We start from the raw sequence: 17,105 nt of genomic DNA, 5'->3' as shown, positions 1-17,105 counted from the left end.
TTCTCTCTCTCTCTCTCTCTCTTTCTCTCTCTCTCTCTCTCTCTCTCTCTCTCGTGTGTGAAGGTCATGCAATTGATTTTCCTCTGTCTATTCATTTTTCAAGACTGGCTTTGAAACGTGGGAAGCAGACAAAAGCCAGTCCCCCGCTCCTCCTCCTCCCCCTCTCCCCTCTGCCTCCCTCATTCTGCCCCCTCCCACCTCACCAGTGTGTGTGTGTTTGTATGTGTTTGGCAGGGTATACCACTCCAAGCATCTGCCCTGGGGGCTTTCTGGGTTGCTTCTGCCCAGAGAGCAGCACCCGGGTCCAGTGGAATTACAGTCATGCATCATGTCTGGGCCCCTCGTGGCTCGACGGCTCTGTCACAGCCCTCCTCTGAGAGCAACTTGTGGCCGGTCAAATAGAAAGTCTAATTATGGCAGAATGAGCTAGATTAATGCAATACTTCACCTAATATTGCAGACATGGATAAAATAATTTAAGGGTATCTTTTAGAGAAAAAAAACAAATTTTTTCCTCATTTTGTTTTAAATAAAAATGTATATTTTCATTTTTTTCCCAAAGTCTTAAAGTTCAGATGTGGAAACTATATTCCAAATAAGGTTTAAACTCATTTTCAATTATACTATGTTGACAAATATATAGGGACACCTGTCCATTCAATAGTTTATCAAAGCATTGCTGTGAGAATCTTATTGAATTCAATGAGAGGAACATTAGTGGGGCTGGCCAGGATATTGAATAATCATCTCACAAGCTTATCTCAATAGTGTTGGGTTGGAGCACCATCACTGCATTCCACTTACTATACCTTTTTAGCCCACACCTGGCATTAGGAATGACGACAATAGGTTCATGTCCTTTTGTTGACAATATGTTTATGGGACATTCCAGGATTTTGGTACATTTCAGGGGTGGTCACTTCTGAAAATTAGATCTTCAATTTGATCATTTTAGTCATATATTTATTAAATACAGGTAATAGACTATCAAAAAGTTTGATTCGTCAAGCTCTGGTATCAAAGCAGTTTTTTAAATTAGATTATGAAATATAGTTGGTAACTTACAGTAACGGGGTGCGAGTAAAAGGGTTGCAAATCTAGGCTAAGTTGTGGTTTACCCCAGGAACAGATGCTAACTTTAAAATTTAGCTATGTATACAAGATCAAGGACAAACATGGTTATATAAGTATATAAAGTAAATTTTGACTCTACTCATTATTAGTCTTACAATATGAGTAACAGGGTTGCGTTCACTGAGTGACACACACAACTTGGACAAACATATTTGGACAAAAAACTTGAAAATTGTCCATGTGGGCAGAAAATGTGCTTGTGATGTAACTTCCTTTGTGCCAGTAGACAAATATTTTTAACTCTTTCTCTGCCAGGTAAAATTCCTTATGGTAACAGGGTTGAGCGCATGTTGTGGGACACAAATTAATAGCATAAAAACTGTAACATGCAATACAATGTAGACCAAAGAAGTTGTTTTCATAAGTAAAGGAGATGCATATCAACAATATACAAGAGGAAGTCATTTATTTAGAGCTTATTTTAATTGTTAAATTTGCCAAAGGAGTTGGTCACCCAATTTGTGAGACAAGAGAAAAAATGTATTCAGTCTTTTGAATAATATATAAGAAGCTTATTTTTTCACCAAATTTTACAGTTTGTCTTATAAAAAGTACATTTTTCACAAAAAAATAGTTATTTAGATATTTTGGTTATGTACATTTGAAATTTAAGTGGTGGGACAGGAAATGTACCAAAATCCTGGAATGTCCCTTATGTAAAAAAGGGACTAAGTTGTATGTGTGTGTGTTTTAGTTTTCAGTTTATTTAAAATTCATGTGTTAGCATTTTTCTATATTGCATTGGTTATTTTTAAACAAGAGATTGGTTAACTTAATGACTTTTATTATTATTTTATTTTATTGTATGTTATTTTTCTCTATTCCTCCTGGGGGCGCTGTGGCTCCTGTGTCCAGCTAGTCTGTCCTCAGCTGGCTGAGAGCACTGCTGGAGAGAGTTTGGTAAAGCTTAGTCTCTAGTTAAGAGTGTTTAAAAAGTTTAATATGTGTTCAAAATAGTTTAATATGAAGCATAAGGCTTTTAAGTTTAATATTCTGGATGTTTTAAAGATGGATGGTGTGTATTTTTGCTTAAATCTTCAAGTGTTTGTGTGAGAAGGGTTAGCTAGCTACAGCTGCCAGTGCTTAGTACAGTACCCTCCCTCCATTTTATGTGGTTTTGGGGATCATACTTTCTATCTTATACATCCAAGTATGCTTTTTATTGCTTCATTTGTTTAAAGTATTCAGCTCTTTTGTTCAGCTTTCATGTTTTAAAAATGTTTCGTTTCAAAACTTATTAAAATTTGGAATTAAACAAGGAATTAATTAAAAATATTATATACAAGGTTAAGTTCAAATAAGTAAAATAATTAAGTAATATTGCACATATCTATATTTTTATATCAGAATTCTGTTTGCGTGTGTCTATGAAGTAAATTAGTCAAATATGTATTAAAAATAGTAATTTTCAAACTAAAATATTTTATATACTGTGAAGGAAATTATTTTATATATTTTTCTATTGGCTATGTCTGTATATTTTTTATTTTTTCAATTTCATTGATAATTAATAATCGTACCAGCAGTATAGGTCTCAAATATTTCTTCTACGCAACACAACGCAGAGAAATGGTGGCGGGGCTCACTGATTGATTGAACCTGCCACATGTGCACATTAAAGGGTTTAAAGCAGCATTATAGGTTCCCCCTACAGCTTACGGAGTGTAATTTACTTTTACACCACAGTTGTAAATACAAGTTATGCTTTGACTGCCTCCTCATTGGACAGCTATTGTATAAATGTACATTTTATGGCAGCCTGAGAGATACAGAAGTGGCATCTGATGTGAAAGAACGTGGACTGAGGATGTAAGGAATAATTTTACAGGATTTTATATAGGGGTGTGCCATATAGTATCATACGTGATAATATTGCCAAAAATTTTGAATATCGTGAACGATATTATACTCCGAAATATCGTGCTATATCACCCACCCCTAATAATCGCATCAGGGTACTACTTTTTTGCCGTAAAAAAGAAAAATTCACACTTTTCATATTCCCCATTAAATATCTACTAGAGATTAGAGTATATCTGTCCAGTATCATTTATTTTACTTTAATTCTGGATATATGAAGATATTTGGAGTGCATTATTAGAGTCATGACATTCTGGATCATTGACTTCTGTTACAAATCTGATAAAATTATTTTTTTTAATGTCTCAGTTAGGGGTGGGCAATATTATATCGTATACAATATATCGTGACACAGAAATATCATGATATTAAAAATCCATATTGTAATAGAGATGTTCTGTCTTAAAAGTAGTCTATTATTTACTGTGAAGCTTTAAGTGTATTTATTGTATAATTGTTTTAGTTTGCAGTTTATATGCATGCCCTAAATATTCTGCAATATTTTTGCTGCTTTATATTATTTTATGCTATTATTTATTTTGCCACATTATGATTATGCTGTTATACTATTATACTATATTCCTGAAGTTAATTTATTAATTTTCTGTTTTCCTATATCGCCAAGTATATCGTTATAGTAAAAAATACCCTGAAATATCGTGATATTATTTTAGAGCCATATCGCCCACCCCTAGTCTCAGTTAGCCATATCATATTGCATGCAATAGTAAAATTCTAATTATTTTTTCTAATTCAGTGTTTTTTGTCATATCGCCAAAAGTATTGTTATCGTGATAATATCATGAAATATCGAGATATTTTTTGAGCCCACCCCTAATTTTATATAAATATGACTCGTTAAAGAGGGATACACAGTCCTCACAAGAAGGCTCATGCAGCTCCATCAATGTTATACTGTATAGTGCAGTAATGGTGTTTCAGCCTGCAGTGGCAATGATGAGGTGCCATTCTTCTTATCACAGTCAGTGTATTATCATCTATTTTGAGGTTGTTATTTAAAGGTAAAAATGGCTAAATATTGCTGCTTTAAAATGCCCGGCTGTTTATTCACCTAAATTGTTAAATAGCCTAATTTGTCCATTTATTATACTGTGTGGCATTTAAAGAGTATTTCCTTTTGTACTCTTCCAATAAGCTGCTCAAGCCTGAGAGAAGCTTCATTCTGTTGAAATTAATAAAAAAGATTATTATGCGCTTACTGCACTGAGGCTAAAGTTCAGCGAAAGACACTGAAAAAAGACACCGAAACAGACAAAAGGAAAAGTGATTACATTTCCTCGACTCTGACTTAATTAGACTTTAATTAGACCTGTACTCGGGACAATTCTCTTCAGACATCAATGAAAAAGACTATTGGTTCACTGCTGTAGCTGTAAATAATGAGCTTCTCACTGTTTTCTGCATTTAAATGATAAAAAAACAGGCCTGTTTCATTTGTAGGTCTCTATTGCACCGACTCACATGTGAGCTGCCCTTTCACCAACCACAGGATGTCCTGACACTGACTAAACCATACAGTTAGGCTTCAAACTAGTTGTTTAATTGTATTATAAATATAATTTAATATATTATCATTTTAAATACTTATTTTAAATACCATATACCGTCCTCAGTGTAAATATCCACTTGCATACACACACACACACCTATAGCCTCCTACATTCACAGGCTCACAGGTGCTGTTTACCTTCATTCACAGACTCAGATTCACTCTTTCACAAACACACACACACACTCTCACGCAAGCACACGACTAATTGTAGCTGAGCTGTTTCCCCTCAGTAATAATAGCAATTAGGCAACCCTTGTAATTACGCTCTGCTCGTTATATAGTTAATTTCTGTAATTACAAATCGCACAGATAATTTCCTCCTCCTTTTGTGTGCCTTCTCTTTCTCCCTGGTCAGACAGTTTAAAACATATTTGAGAGAGAGACAAACAGCGACAGACAGAAAGAGAGAGAGAGAGTTCAGAGAAAGCAAGAGGAAGATGGTGAGAGAAAGACAGCAACAGTAGAGAGCCAGAGACTGAGAGAGATATAAGAGACAGGAGAGAGACAAAGAAACAGATATTGAAGACAGAAAGAGAGACAGAAACTCAGAGAGAGAAAGATAATTGAGAGACAGTAGAGAGACAATGAGAGACATATTAGAGAGAGAGAGACAGACAGAGAAATATATTAGAAACAGTAAAAAGCCAAGACCAGAGAAAAAGAGAAGGAAAGAGATATAGGAGAAAGAGACAGAAAGGAGAAACAGTAAAGAGAGAGAGAGAGAGAGAGAGAGAGAGAGACTGAAAATGAGAAAAAAAAGAGAAAGACAGACAGAAAACGATAGTAGAGACAGTAGTTAGACAAGGATTGAGAAAGAGAAAGAAAGAGGTAATGGAGAGAGTGACAGATAGGAAAAATATAGTAAAGAGAAATGAGAGACTGAGAGAGACAAATATAGATAGTGAGATAGACAGGTAATTAAGAGACAGTAGAGAGAGAGAGAAAGTTGGATAGATAGTGAGACAAGAAAGACAGATAAATAAGAGACAGTAAAGAACGACTGAGAGAAAGAGAGCGATACAGTTAAGCTAGAGAGATGGTAAAGTGAGGAGATGCACAGAGCAGGAGGGAGATAGAGACAGACAGACAGCAATGGTAGAGAAACAGACAGAAACATACAGTAGGTACAGAAGGGAGACAGAAAACAGAGATAGTAAAAAGAGAGCTAGAGACAAAGACTGAGAGAGAAAATAGAGAGACAGACAGATAATGGAGAGACAATGAGAGACATAATTGAGATAGATAGGGACTGTGAAAAAAGAGAAAGAAAGACATTGGAAAGAGACAGAAAGGAGAGAGATAGTAATGAGAGAGACAGACAGAGAGAAAGATAGCTAGTGAGATAGACAGATAATTGAGAGACAGACAGAGAGAAAGAGACAGTAAGGCTAGAGAGACAGAAAAGTGAGGAAGATAGAGAATGAGAGACAAAGATAGTAGAGACATTAGAGAGGCAGGAGCTGAGAGAAAAAGAAAGGCAGAAAATAGAGAGCAAAACAGGAGATAAAGAGAAAGAAAGATAGAAATAGGAAAAAGATAAGAGAGCAAAATAACATAGAGAATAGTTCAAAAAAATAAAGTGTGAGATGTTTGAAACAGAATATAAATAAAAAACACCAAAAAAAGAGAGCAGGATAAAACAGAGAGAGACAGAGGGATAGATATGTGAGGGCGATAGTACAAAGAAAAATAGGAGGAAAAAATAGCAAAGAGCAGAGGACTATATAGTTGAAAGAGAGAATAGTACTGAGACAAACAGTAGAGAGAGAAAGAGAGAGTTGAGAGAGGAAAACAGAAAATAAAAGATGATCATAAAAAGGAAGCGAGAAACTGACAGCAGAGAGAGAGAGAGATGGAGAGAGTTGTGGAGCGGAGGAGAAAAACGCCCCACTATTTGAGCAGCAGTGAGGTGCTTTGATGCAGCAGATGTAATGAGGCTCACACACACAGGCTAAAACACAGCTATCGCTCATAAATAGACTCCTCCGGTCCGGACACTTGTTAACAAGCTTTAGAGAGCACTGTGCCTCTTTTGTCCGGCTCTGTCTGCTCGCACAGAAATCCACACACAGGAAGCAGCTAATTGGCTCTTAGATCTATTGTTCGTTTTACAACTGAGACCAGTCTCACCGAGCACAGAACAAACAACGGGCTGAGTTGCAGAAACCTGGGTTGCCAAATGGTCCTGGACTCAAAGAGGCCTGAAATGACTCCTCAAATACGGAAAAACTGTAAAAATGAGTGTGTGTATTTAGATCAGAGCACTGTGGGTGTGAATTTGGCCCTCGAGAAACTGTGGCCCCATTCAAAAATGGAATAAAACTATGTGGTTGGTGGTCCGATCACGTGTGTCAAAAAACGTATAGTTTTAAATGCATCTTCCAGGTGCAGCTAGTTCAGTTTCTGTACCAGCCTTGAGTATCACCTTTATCTACTTGCTTCTCATTGTATCATGTGAGGAGTGAATGGTATGGTTTTGCTGTTGCTTATTATTATTTGGTGCTTTGCTGTCGGAGATGCAACAAGGTGCTTTATGGTCGTATGTGTCTCAGACCAATGTGGTTTAAAGGAGAACTCCGGTGTAAAATTTACTTTGTGTTTAGTAACACTTGATAAAGAGTACTAATCTTTGTTGAGTAGCCAACCTCCATTTTCCCACAGCTTTCCGAGATCCAGCAATTTTTTACAGTTTGTCCAAACATGCTTTAGAATGGATGATATGGGGCATATTTTGCCCCTGCAGATTAATTTGCTTTTTACACCGTTATCCAGGCTCAAAGTAGCTCCACACCTCATTGGTAGAATCTGGAGAGCCCTGACATTTAAGATGAGGCATTAAGAACTTTAAAAGTGCACAAGAAGCTTATTAAAAAACACTGTTTACAACCCGTAGCGTAACCTACATCTCTTAAGGTAAAGGTGAAAGATGGCGGTGCCCAGACATTAGGTTACTTTTAAAGTTATTTATGCCTTGTTTTAAATGTCAGAGCTACTTTGAGCCTGGATAACGGTGTAAAAAGCGATGTAGGGGCAAAATATAGCTGGATCTTGGAAAGCTGCTAAACAGAACAGAGGTGGGCTTTTCAACACAGGTTAGTACTCTTTATCATGTTTTATTACACCCAGTCAATTTCACAACAGAGTTCTCATTTAAGTGATCGGATTGCAATGTATCTTTGAAACACCTTGTATCCTGTTCATACCTGTACTTTGTGCTGGCCACTTATGATCAGATCACTCAGGATGCGTGTTAATGCAAGGTGTGAACAGGACCAATGAAATATAGCACAGAAAAGTAAAAAATTGTGTTGGTAGTTTGTTACTTTATTGTAACAATGCTTCTTGGCTATAAAGCTTGTTAATTTCCCTTTTAAATGGACATTTGTACCATCCACATTTGTAAGGAACATGCATTTGTGGGATGAGCGGCAGAGCTGAGTATGTGGGTTGAACCCATTAAAAATTGGCTTAATCTTTTCTGCCAATGCCAAACAGTTTATTCTGCAATTGCAGACATTCCAAGTTGCAAAATATACAGGTACCCCCGGACCTGGACACTATTCCCTGTCCCAAAAAAAAACCCTCTCACACACCAAGGGATAACAGAACTTTACCTATACATAGATAGAGAGATCACATTAACATGTCTTTTGCAATTATCTAGTTCTCCGTGAGAAATGCTAAACTCACTATTACAAACTGTACAGCGGGCAAGACTTTCATGTTTTTTACTTTTACCAGACATGGATATACTTTAGAGTAGTCAGATGTGAAATGAGTTTTGATGGCAGCCATGATGGTCCTGAACACATCCCGTTCAGGAGGGAGAAAAAAAACACTGCCCGCCCACACTAAAAACTGATTGGCTGACTTACAGACTCTTTGTAGAGAACAGGCCAATGAGAATCTTCTCGGTTTTGCATGCACTTCATGAATATGCACACGAAGGGGAACGCCTTTTCTCCCTCTTTCTCTTTTTCCCACACGCGTTTGGGGAAAAAGGTCTGTGTCGCCTGCATGCACGTTCTAGATTCTGGGAGATTTTATCTGATCTACGGGCATCAGGGCGCCGTTATTGATAAGCGTTAAACTCCCGCGACTTCTGGGAGACTTAAGATGTCTGCCATTGACTGTTTGACGATCTGTTTGGGATGTCGTCTTATTATTTGGGATGTCCACTTTTTGCGGCCTGTCTCTGACGGCCCCACAACACTCACACACAATCTTTTTGTGGTGTGTTAGTAACACTGCTGTTCAAGTGAACAACAAGTGGAATTGTCATCTTCTTCTGTTTTTTTTTTGTGACACAATGTAACTGAGAATAGCATACTAATCATTTTGTGGGTGTATTATCACTGTAATTGTAGACTATATCAAAGGACCTGCTGTCGTACTGGAAGTTTTACACAAAGTAAACAAAGATGGCCCCCCACTTGTCATCATGGAAAATGAGGTGGTTAGTTTTCCCGTGCTTCTGAAAGTTGTGAGTGAACCAGCGAGTGCGTTATTTCAGATGAGCCGTATTTAGCTCCGCATGACTGCAAGTGATTACTCCTGTGGCGCAATCTCAATTACTTTTCTCACTCTGTGTGGGCACGTATATATGTGTGTATGTCTCTGTGTGTGTGTGTGTGTGTGTGTGTGTGTGCGTGCGTGTGCGTGCGTGAACTCCAGCTCTTTCTCTTCTCCCCAGCAATTTTCAAAGTGAAAGTATCCCCAGTGACATACACAGCCGACCTATAAGACAATAATAGCCTATTCCATTTAAATTCATAATTTAAATTAATAACGCATTTGTATTCATCGACAGGCCGCCACTGTCATGTTAGAACTGAGTGTGGCCGGAGCTCGCTCTCAGACACCTCCTCTGTTAATAGCGCTCTCATATGTGAATTGACTCTGTGATTGATGCTGATGTCAATAAGGGTCTCATGCATGTCCCAATATCAAGCTTTGAGAAATCTTTATGAAAATCTATTTGTTTTCCTGTAATCAGATGTGTGGAAACTCTATTCTAGGAAGAAAGGTTTCTAAAAGGCTGCTTCAAACTGTAGATACAGTTCTTTGAGAAAAGAAAAAATGGACATTTGATCTACATTTGAAAAATATTGAGAGATGGAGGTAACACAGCATGTATGAAATACAACATTTTACTATTGTTTGAGACAATTGCTTTACACATCTAAAAATGTGCTTATGAGACTGAACTTGATATAATGTCCTGAGCTGGCCTTATTGGAAGCTGTTTTAAATGTTCTCCTCTGTAAATTATGTGGAGATATATATATTTTTTTACATATCTTCTTGACTCTACAACTTTCTTTCTAAATGCCTCAGTGGTGATACCACTCAATTAATCAGTCTAGAGCAAAGAAGACTAAATGTTAGTCTTTGTATTAGAAAGAATCTGGCACTTTGTTACATATTGCGCTAAGGGGGTTAAAATTCAGTGTGCTCATATGTTTTGCATTATTTATATATATTTAATGATTTACCAGATGATTTCTCATTAGATGCAGATGATTGCTCATCCTCATTAAAAAGCCAAACTTTTTTTTTTATTTCTTTCCTACTTTGTAAAATAATACTGAAGTCATCCAGACTATAAAGGAATACATAAGGAATCATGTAGTACCTTAAAAGTGTTAAATAATGCTAAACAATACTCTGTGAAGCATTTAGCTGCTCTTATCTGGGGAGCTGTTAACTTGTGGTTTCTGAGGCTGGTAACTCTGATGAACTCTTGGTTTTTATATACTGAGGCGGTCTTGATGAGAGACAGTTCCATCATAACATTTTTGATAGTCTTGAAGACTTGTGGACATGTTTCAGAGTTTGACTAGATTGACTGACCTTAATATCTCGCCATAATATGAATTAGAGCATTACAAAAATAGAGCTATGCACTGAATACCAACTCTACTTCTTCACAACAATCTCAAACACATTAAGAGAGAAAGAAATTTGCGTAATAAACTCTCAATCAGCACAGCTGTTAACTGAAAGCCATTCCAAGTGAATCTACCTCATAAAGCTGACTGAGAAAATGTCACAAGATGTGCAAAGCTGTTTTGTTTAACACCTTTTTGACCTTTTTACCTTTTTTAATTAAATAATTCCATATGCTTCTCTTCAGAGTCTGGATGATTTTAGTATTAATCTACTATGCAGACAAAAAATTAAATGAAAAGCCACTGAATGTAAGGTGTGTCTAAACATTACTGTATAAATAAAATCTAAATAGTAAAAATCTTTTTTGTTATTTCAGCCATTTCTCATTTTCTGCAAATAAATGCTCTAAATGACAATATTTTTATTTGGAATTTGGGATAAATGTTGTCTGTAGTTTATAGAATAAAACAACAATGTTCATTTTACTCAAACATATACATATAAATAGCAAAATCAGAGAAACTAATTCAGAAAATAATTGGTCTCTTAATTTTGAGCTGTATATTAATACATTAAACCCTACTTAGGAAGTAATACATATTTAGATTATAATATATCTAATGTTCATTTTAAACTATATCCAAAAAAGGGTCCTACAAAATGTTCCTTAAATAATTATCGATAATCATGTAAAGACAAATTCAAGATTAGGTTGAACGCTCAGTTTGAATTCTTACCCTTGTTGCAGTTATTCTCCCCTTCCATCAGGGGGCTCCATGGTGGGTCCCCCTGGCTAGCGAAGTGTCTCATGTGCAGGTAGCTTATGGTCAGTCTGATGACAGAGGCCTTGTCCAGCTGGCTGGTGATAGCACCGGGTAGGGGAAGCATCTTGGCCAACTCGAAAAACTCAAAGTTCTCTTTCCCGCGGCGAGATCGAGCTGCGTTTCGGGACTTTTCCTTCCGCAGGTTTTGTAAGCTGAAAGAAAGAGGATGATGGAGGAAGTACAGATCAGAAAAGTGGAGAAGGAGTGTGATTAGTGTACACGATTTATGCTGTTACGAAGCCTAACGTCTGTTCTGTTTTTAAAGTGTCAATCTGTATGTTTTGGGGGTTTGGGGAATTAGAAACCTCTCTGGTGAGAATGTGTACTTGCAAATAGCATGTTAGGTTAAAAGAGAACTTCTGTGTAAAATGGACTTTGGGTGTAGTTAAACATGATAAAGAGCTATCCGAGATCCAGGTGTATTAAACACCTTTCTCAGTACTAATAAATGCACTAATAGGGGTGCGTGGTTGACTCCTCCAATATGGCGACTGCCTGATTCGCCAGGAGACAGGCTGTGTAACGTCTATGTATATATGTCTATGGTCATTATCAGTACAGTGATGGAGGCGCCTGAAGCTGAAGCTAGCGCTATGGGATATAATAGTGTATAATAGTGGTTTTAATAAGCTTATGGTGCACTTTTAAAGTTATTAATGCCCCGTTTTAAATGTCAGGGCTCTCCGGATTCTACCAATGAGGTGTGGAGGTACTTTGAGCCTGGATAACGGTGGAAAAAGCGATTTATCAGGCAAAATATGACCTGAAGCGGCTGTTGTAAAGAGTGCCGGGCAAGCACAAAATTACTGAATCTTGGAAAGCTGCAGGAGAGTGGAGGTGTGATATTTAACAAACGTTACTACGCTTAATCATGTTTTACTACACCAAAAGTCCATTTTACAATGGAGTTCTCCTTTAATGCAAAATTTGTTTGTGAACGTCTATGTTTTTTAGTATATTGTTTTGTTTATTTTGTTCATTTATGAAATCTATCAAAATGTAGAGAGCAGTTACATCCTAAAAACCTACCAGACCACTCTGTGTCTCAGAAAAAGACACTGATCCAAAAAATAAAAATATTGTGTCCCCTTGCAACTCAGGAATCTTTGAAACTGCTTCTTTAATTTCATGAAAACGTGGAATTGAAGCCATTACAAATGCAGTGCCTTAAAACAGAGAAGGTATAAAAAACTGTTCACATCTAATATTATCCCAGCCTGCTTTTGCTTCCAGTGTTCTGAAAGCAGCCCGCACCCCCACAATTCCTCTGAGCCAAGTGACACTCTGACCTGCATTCCCCTGCCAAGCAGGGCCATGCTGAGGGATCAGTGCTGAGAGAGCACAGCTAACCTCCAGTGGCAGCAGGGGAATGATCAGCCTGTTCACTGCCTGTTTCCATCAGCCTGGCAGGCAGGCAGGCAGTACAGGCCTGGAGATTACTTTAGCATGTTAGCATTTACTGGCATTAGATCAAGAGGTGACAGGAGAGGCTGATCTGGAGTCAGTTCTGCTGGGCCAGTGGTTCTGAGCTGTGCTATACTTTTTGTTATACAGAAATAAATAGAATACCTACTAGTTACTAGAAATACAGATTATTTTTCCCCCACTTCTCCTTAAAAAAAACACATGTATGTAAAACCTTGCTGTGTGTGGGTGAGCATTATCCTGCATTATCCTGCAGTTTGTAATGCATGGCGCAAAAATGCACTAGAAATGTAATTTATTTTCGGCTTGTTATGGCTACTACGCTTGCACAGATCTCCACATTATAATAACCCTTCATTGTTTGCAGTTTACGCAGCAAGCCGATTGGCTCTTTTGGTTAAAATGAGGGAAATTAGCTGTAAACAGACACCATGATAAGAATTAGGTGAAATGCCATTCATGCAATATTTCAACCTGTGGCTGGTTGAAACATTATCTGATAATGTTCTTTGCTAGACTAATATTCTTGCAGAATGTCATTTGCTATTCTTATGGTTTAGATCAGGGGTCGGCAATTAAGTTTGGCAGCGGGCCACAAAAAAAATCTATTTTTTAAAATGAAGTGTAATGGGATGGAGTGCTACAGACTAGGAGTAGGAGTAGGAGTGCTACAGACTAGGAGTGCTCTCCAGCCCAGAGGGTTGTTAAACCCAATGGCAGAACAGTTGATCTCATAGCAGATAAACCCAATAAGAAAGGAAATAATAAATAAACAAACACACCGCTCCTTAAGCGGGATGGAACCTGTGTCTTCAGGGTTGCGGTCCAATATACTACTTGCTGCCCCGGCTAGTGAATTGGGACACGGCCGGGAAAAAAACACTCTTATAAGTAGATAGGGAGCCCAAGAACGAAGAAATTAGGTCACACTGAGCGTGACAGAAAGACAGGGAAGAAATGTAAACAAAAGCTCATCAGAGAAGCATTTTATTTTTCTTTTTTTTTTAATTAATATATTATTATAGTTCTAACAACTTCACAGGCCAGATGTTTCATGCTTGTGGGCCACATCTGGTTCGCTGGCCACCTATTGCCGACCCCTGCTTTAGATAATAATGAGCACTAGGATAATATTCTTGGAGAAAGTTTAATGCTCTTCTAATGCACTAGGAGAAGATTCTATGCTAGGATAATGTGCTGATGGAATAGTCTGCTCCAGGCTAATGCTCTAGGAGAATGTTAGGCTAATGTTCTGGGAGGCTGAGCTCTTTTCACCGCCCTTCCTGCTGGCCTATGAGCCTCCAGTCTTGATTGAGGGATCAATGGGGGAAGGGAGCATCGGAGAGTTGGGCCAGGTAGCCTGTCGCTCTGATTGGGTATCGACTCGCCCTCAATGGGGCCTGAGTGGTGGAATTATGTTGTCACGGCGACTCCACAATTTGTGTCTGTGCTGGAAGAAAGAGCCGACGTCCCCCCCTCTTTCCCACCGCCCCCCCACCCCCTTCTGTGTCTGTGACATTGATTCTCATTCCGGGGGGCTGTAGACATGTAACAGCAGAGAGGGAGGGGAGAAATTCAGAGCGGAAGATTGTGTGTGTGTGTGTGTAGGTGTGTGAATGTGTGTATGGGCAGGGAAAGAAAAATGAAATTGCCTAAAAGCTTTCTGCAAAAAAAAAAAAAATAATAATAAAAGCTTAAAAAAAAAAAAAAAGCTGGTTTATTTATTTAAGCCGGTCTGGACATGTTTCAAAATTGAAACGACAGTGGGAAAGCTATATGTGTGATTCTGAAGGACGTCAAAGTGTGTGTGTCTATTAGCCCAAATATGAGAGTCCCCTGATCTGTGGTGTGTGTGTGTGTGTGTGTGTTGTCCCGTATTTTCTCACTGCATGTAAAAGTGGTGTTCTGTGTGAGAGAGCCTTTTAGAACATCTCATTATTATACTGGAATGACCCTGGAGAGGCACAATCAATACAGCACTATTGATTCTGCTTAGTTTTATATCCACCTACAGATGAGCAGACATTAATAATTCCACTGAAATTTAGTTAATCTTCCACTAATGGAACCAAGCACACCGCCTGGAGAGTACGCAGAGCAATTCATGCAGGGACGTGCACATACACACACTCCCCAACACACACACACGCATTCACTTTCACAACATTCAGTGTTGTTGGGTCTGTGGGAGTTTTGTCATATTAACAATATATTAATATATAATAATAAAGGTTTAAAATTATTCAAATGTTTTAGGTTCGACAAAGAATCGGTACATCCTTTATACTCTATATATATATAATAGACTCTATATATATAATCTCTATTACATAATTATTATTATTTTTATATAGAAACAAAGATGGCTCTTTTATGTCAATAAGAGATGTGAGTGTAAGAACAATTAACCCTCCTGTTTTGTTTGTTTTATGGTAACTAGTTTTGAGCTTCTGGTCAAAAATGACTTCCCTGTTATAGCTGATTATATAGCTGAATGTGTAAAGCACATTGATGGCCTGTTCAGCAGAAAAATAGCCAGCTCGCCCGATTCCATGGCTGCAGCACATTGTTTGTGTTCTATACCTGGCAGACCTGAGTGTGGAAATGTAGTGGGGAAATGGCAGTGGGCAAATTCAGAAGCTAAATCCCACACAGATGTCTGTGATGTACCACACAGCTCAAATAAGAAAATACTGGCTGAAGCTAAAGAGCTGCTGAAGAGCGGCTAGTGATTTAACTTAGCATGTTTGATGATACATCCTGATCATATTATGAGTGGCTACAGAAAATTTAATCCTTAATGGTCCTTAAAGTTCTTATGATTATTAGTTCATATATATATATATATATATATATTTGCCTTATAGGCCTTTATTATCAGAGCTCATGCAACATATATAGGTTATAGTTAAAAGGTTTGTCATACTTAAAAAGCTATCATCTAAAAAAGCATTTTTGTAATAGATCCCTCAAATTAGTAGTAAAACCTTCACATCCACTTCTTTAAACTTGTAAATGGTTCTACACTCTACACTTATACATATCTCTACATGGGATGCTTTTTCCAAAATGTTTTTAAGGCTAAGAATTTCGGAACCATGTATTTAAATACATTCTTAAAATTACAAGCATTTTCTGAAAATCCTTGTAGATTAGGGAGATCTTAAGCTCATTCTTAACCTTAGATAATTCTGACCCACTCATAATGGCTTATGAATGTATTGTTGCACAATTCCACCTAAAACACAACAGGTGCAGCCAAAGTTCCTTTAAAAAAGTTATTCGCTGGATTTGCCCCTGGACAGGATAACAGAGATGTTATATTATGCCCAGTTAATAAAATCTATTAATTCTAAGGCTTGCCATTCGAGCATTTACATGTACTTTGTGATATTAGTCCTTATTTTTGTGAGGTTTTAAAAATCTATATTTTATGTTTATTTTGTCGAGTTATGGATATTTTAAATAAAAACACATTTCTAGAATTATATTGAGAAAATGTATATAAATCAGTGGTTCAGTTGTCAGCTGGTTGTCAGTCTTTCCAGCACGGATGCAGAGACAGAGAGATGCAGATGAACCTAAAAATGAGTTAACTTTTAATCAGTAAGGAACTTTTAAATCCACTTCTTACTATAGGTCAATGGTAGTTAATTATTTTGATTAGAGTTTCCTTATTTAGAAAATCAATCTGTACAGTGTTTACTAAGCTGCCACTTTCTAAAATGACGTCAGTCACTGATGTCATTAGACTCATAAGATGCAAACGGCAAGCTTCCAGTTAGGTGAGCAAAGCCTCAGCATCCATTAGCAGAATCCTGTGAAACCTGTGTATTCTTAGTTATTTAGCCTTTTTATATTTCTCACTCGGACCTTTACATTTTTTAGAAAGGAGTTTTTTGTGTGTGACTACCTTCCTACACACCCCTTCTGATGATACACATGTGCAGATTAGAAGGCATCCCGTATTGACAACACAAATATATTGTTGGTTGTAAAGTGTGTGTGTGTGTATTAAAGGTAGGGTTTGTTTTGTTTTAATATGCTTCTGGAGACCTTCAACCTGTAAGCCCAGTCAGCACCTGGGCACCTGTTGACCTCTAGGCCCCATAAAGCTTCAGATACACTTCTACTTACTCTATGCATCAATCTGGCAATAAATCAGTGTGTGTGCATGACTTACCAGGGCAGGGTGGGCGGTTTGGCGAGGAGTCCTTGTAGGAAGTCCCACTCCACACTCACACACTTCCCCTCGGTGACGAACGGCATGGCCGCCATGGTGCTGCCGCTCCTGCGGCCACCTCTAAAGCAGGCTGTGACTGGCCGAGGCTATGTCAGACCCAGACCTCCCGCAGAGGGGCTGAAGGGGGTGGAAAAGGGGGAGAAGAGATAGAGAG

General features: G+C 37.9%; 1 protein-coding gene across 2 annotated transcripts in view; it reads right to left on the bottom strand.

Annotated features, from left to right (window-relative positions):
- npas1 (neuronal PAS domain protein 1) overlaps positions 1-17,105 on the bottom strand; it is a 69,179-nt gene that overhangs the window by 35,087 nt on the left and 16,987 nt on the right. For both annotated transcript variants that reach the window (XM_007260896.4, XM_022687076.2), the window contains 2 exons: positions 16,892-17,068; positions 11,197-11,435 (listed from right to left, as the gene is read on the bottom strand). In XM_007260896.4, coding sequence (XP_007260958.3) covers positions 11,197-11,435; positions 16,892-16,986 — 334 coding nt within the window. In that variant the 5' untranslated portion in view covers positions 16,987-17,068. The remainder of the gene's footprint in view (positions 1-11,196; positions 11,436-16,891; positions 17,069-17,105) is intronic.

This window comes from Astyanax mexicanus, chromosome 18, assembly GCF_023375975.1.
Source record: "Astyanax mexicanus isolate ESR-SI-001 chromosome 18, AstMex3_surface, whole genome shotgun sequence".
NCBI classification, from domain to species: Eukaryota; Metazoa; Chordata; class Actinopteri; order Characiformes; family Acestrorhamphidae; genus Astyanax; species Astyanax mexicanus.
The sequence above is the reverse complement of the archived record's forward strand: the minus strand, read 5'-3'. Positions and strand labels throughout refer to the sequence as shown.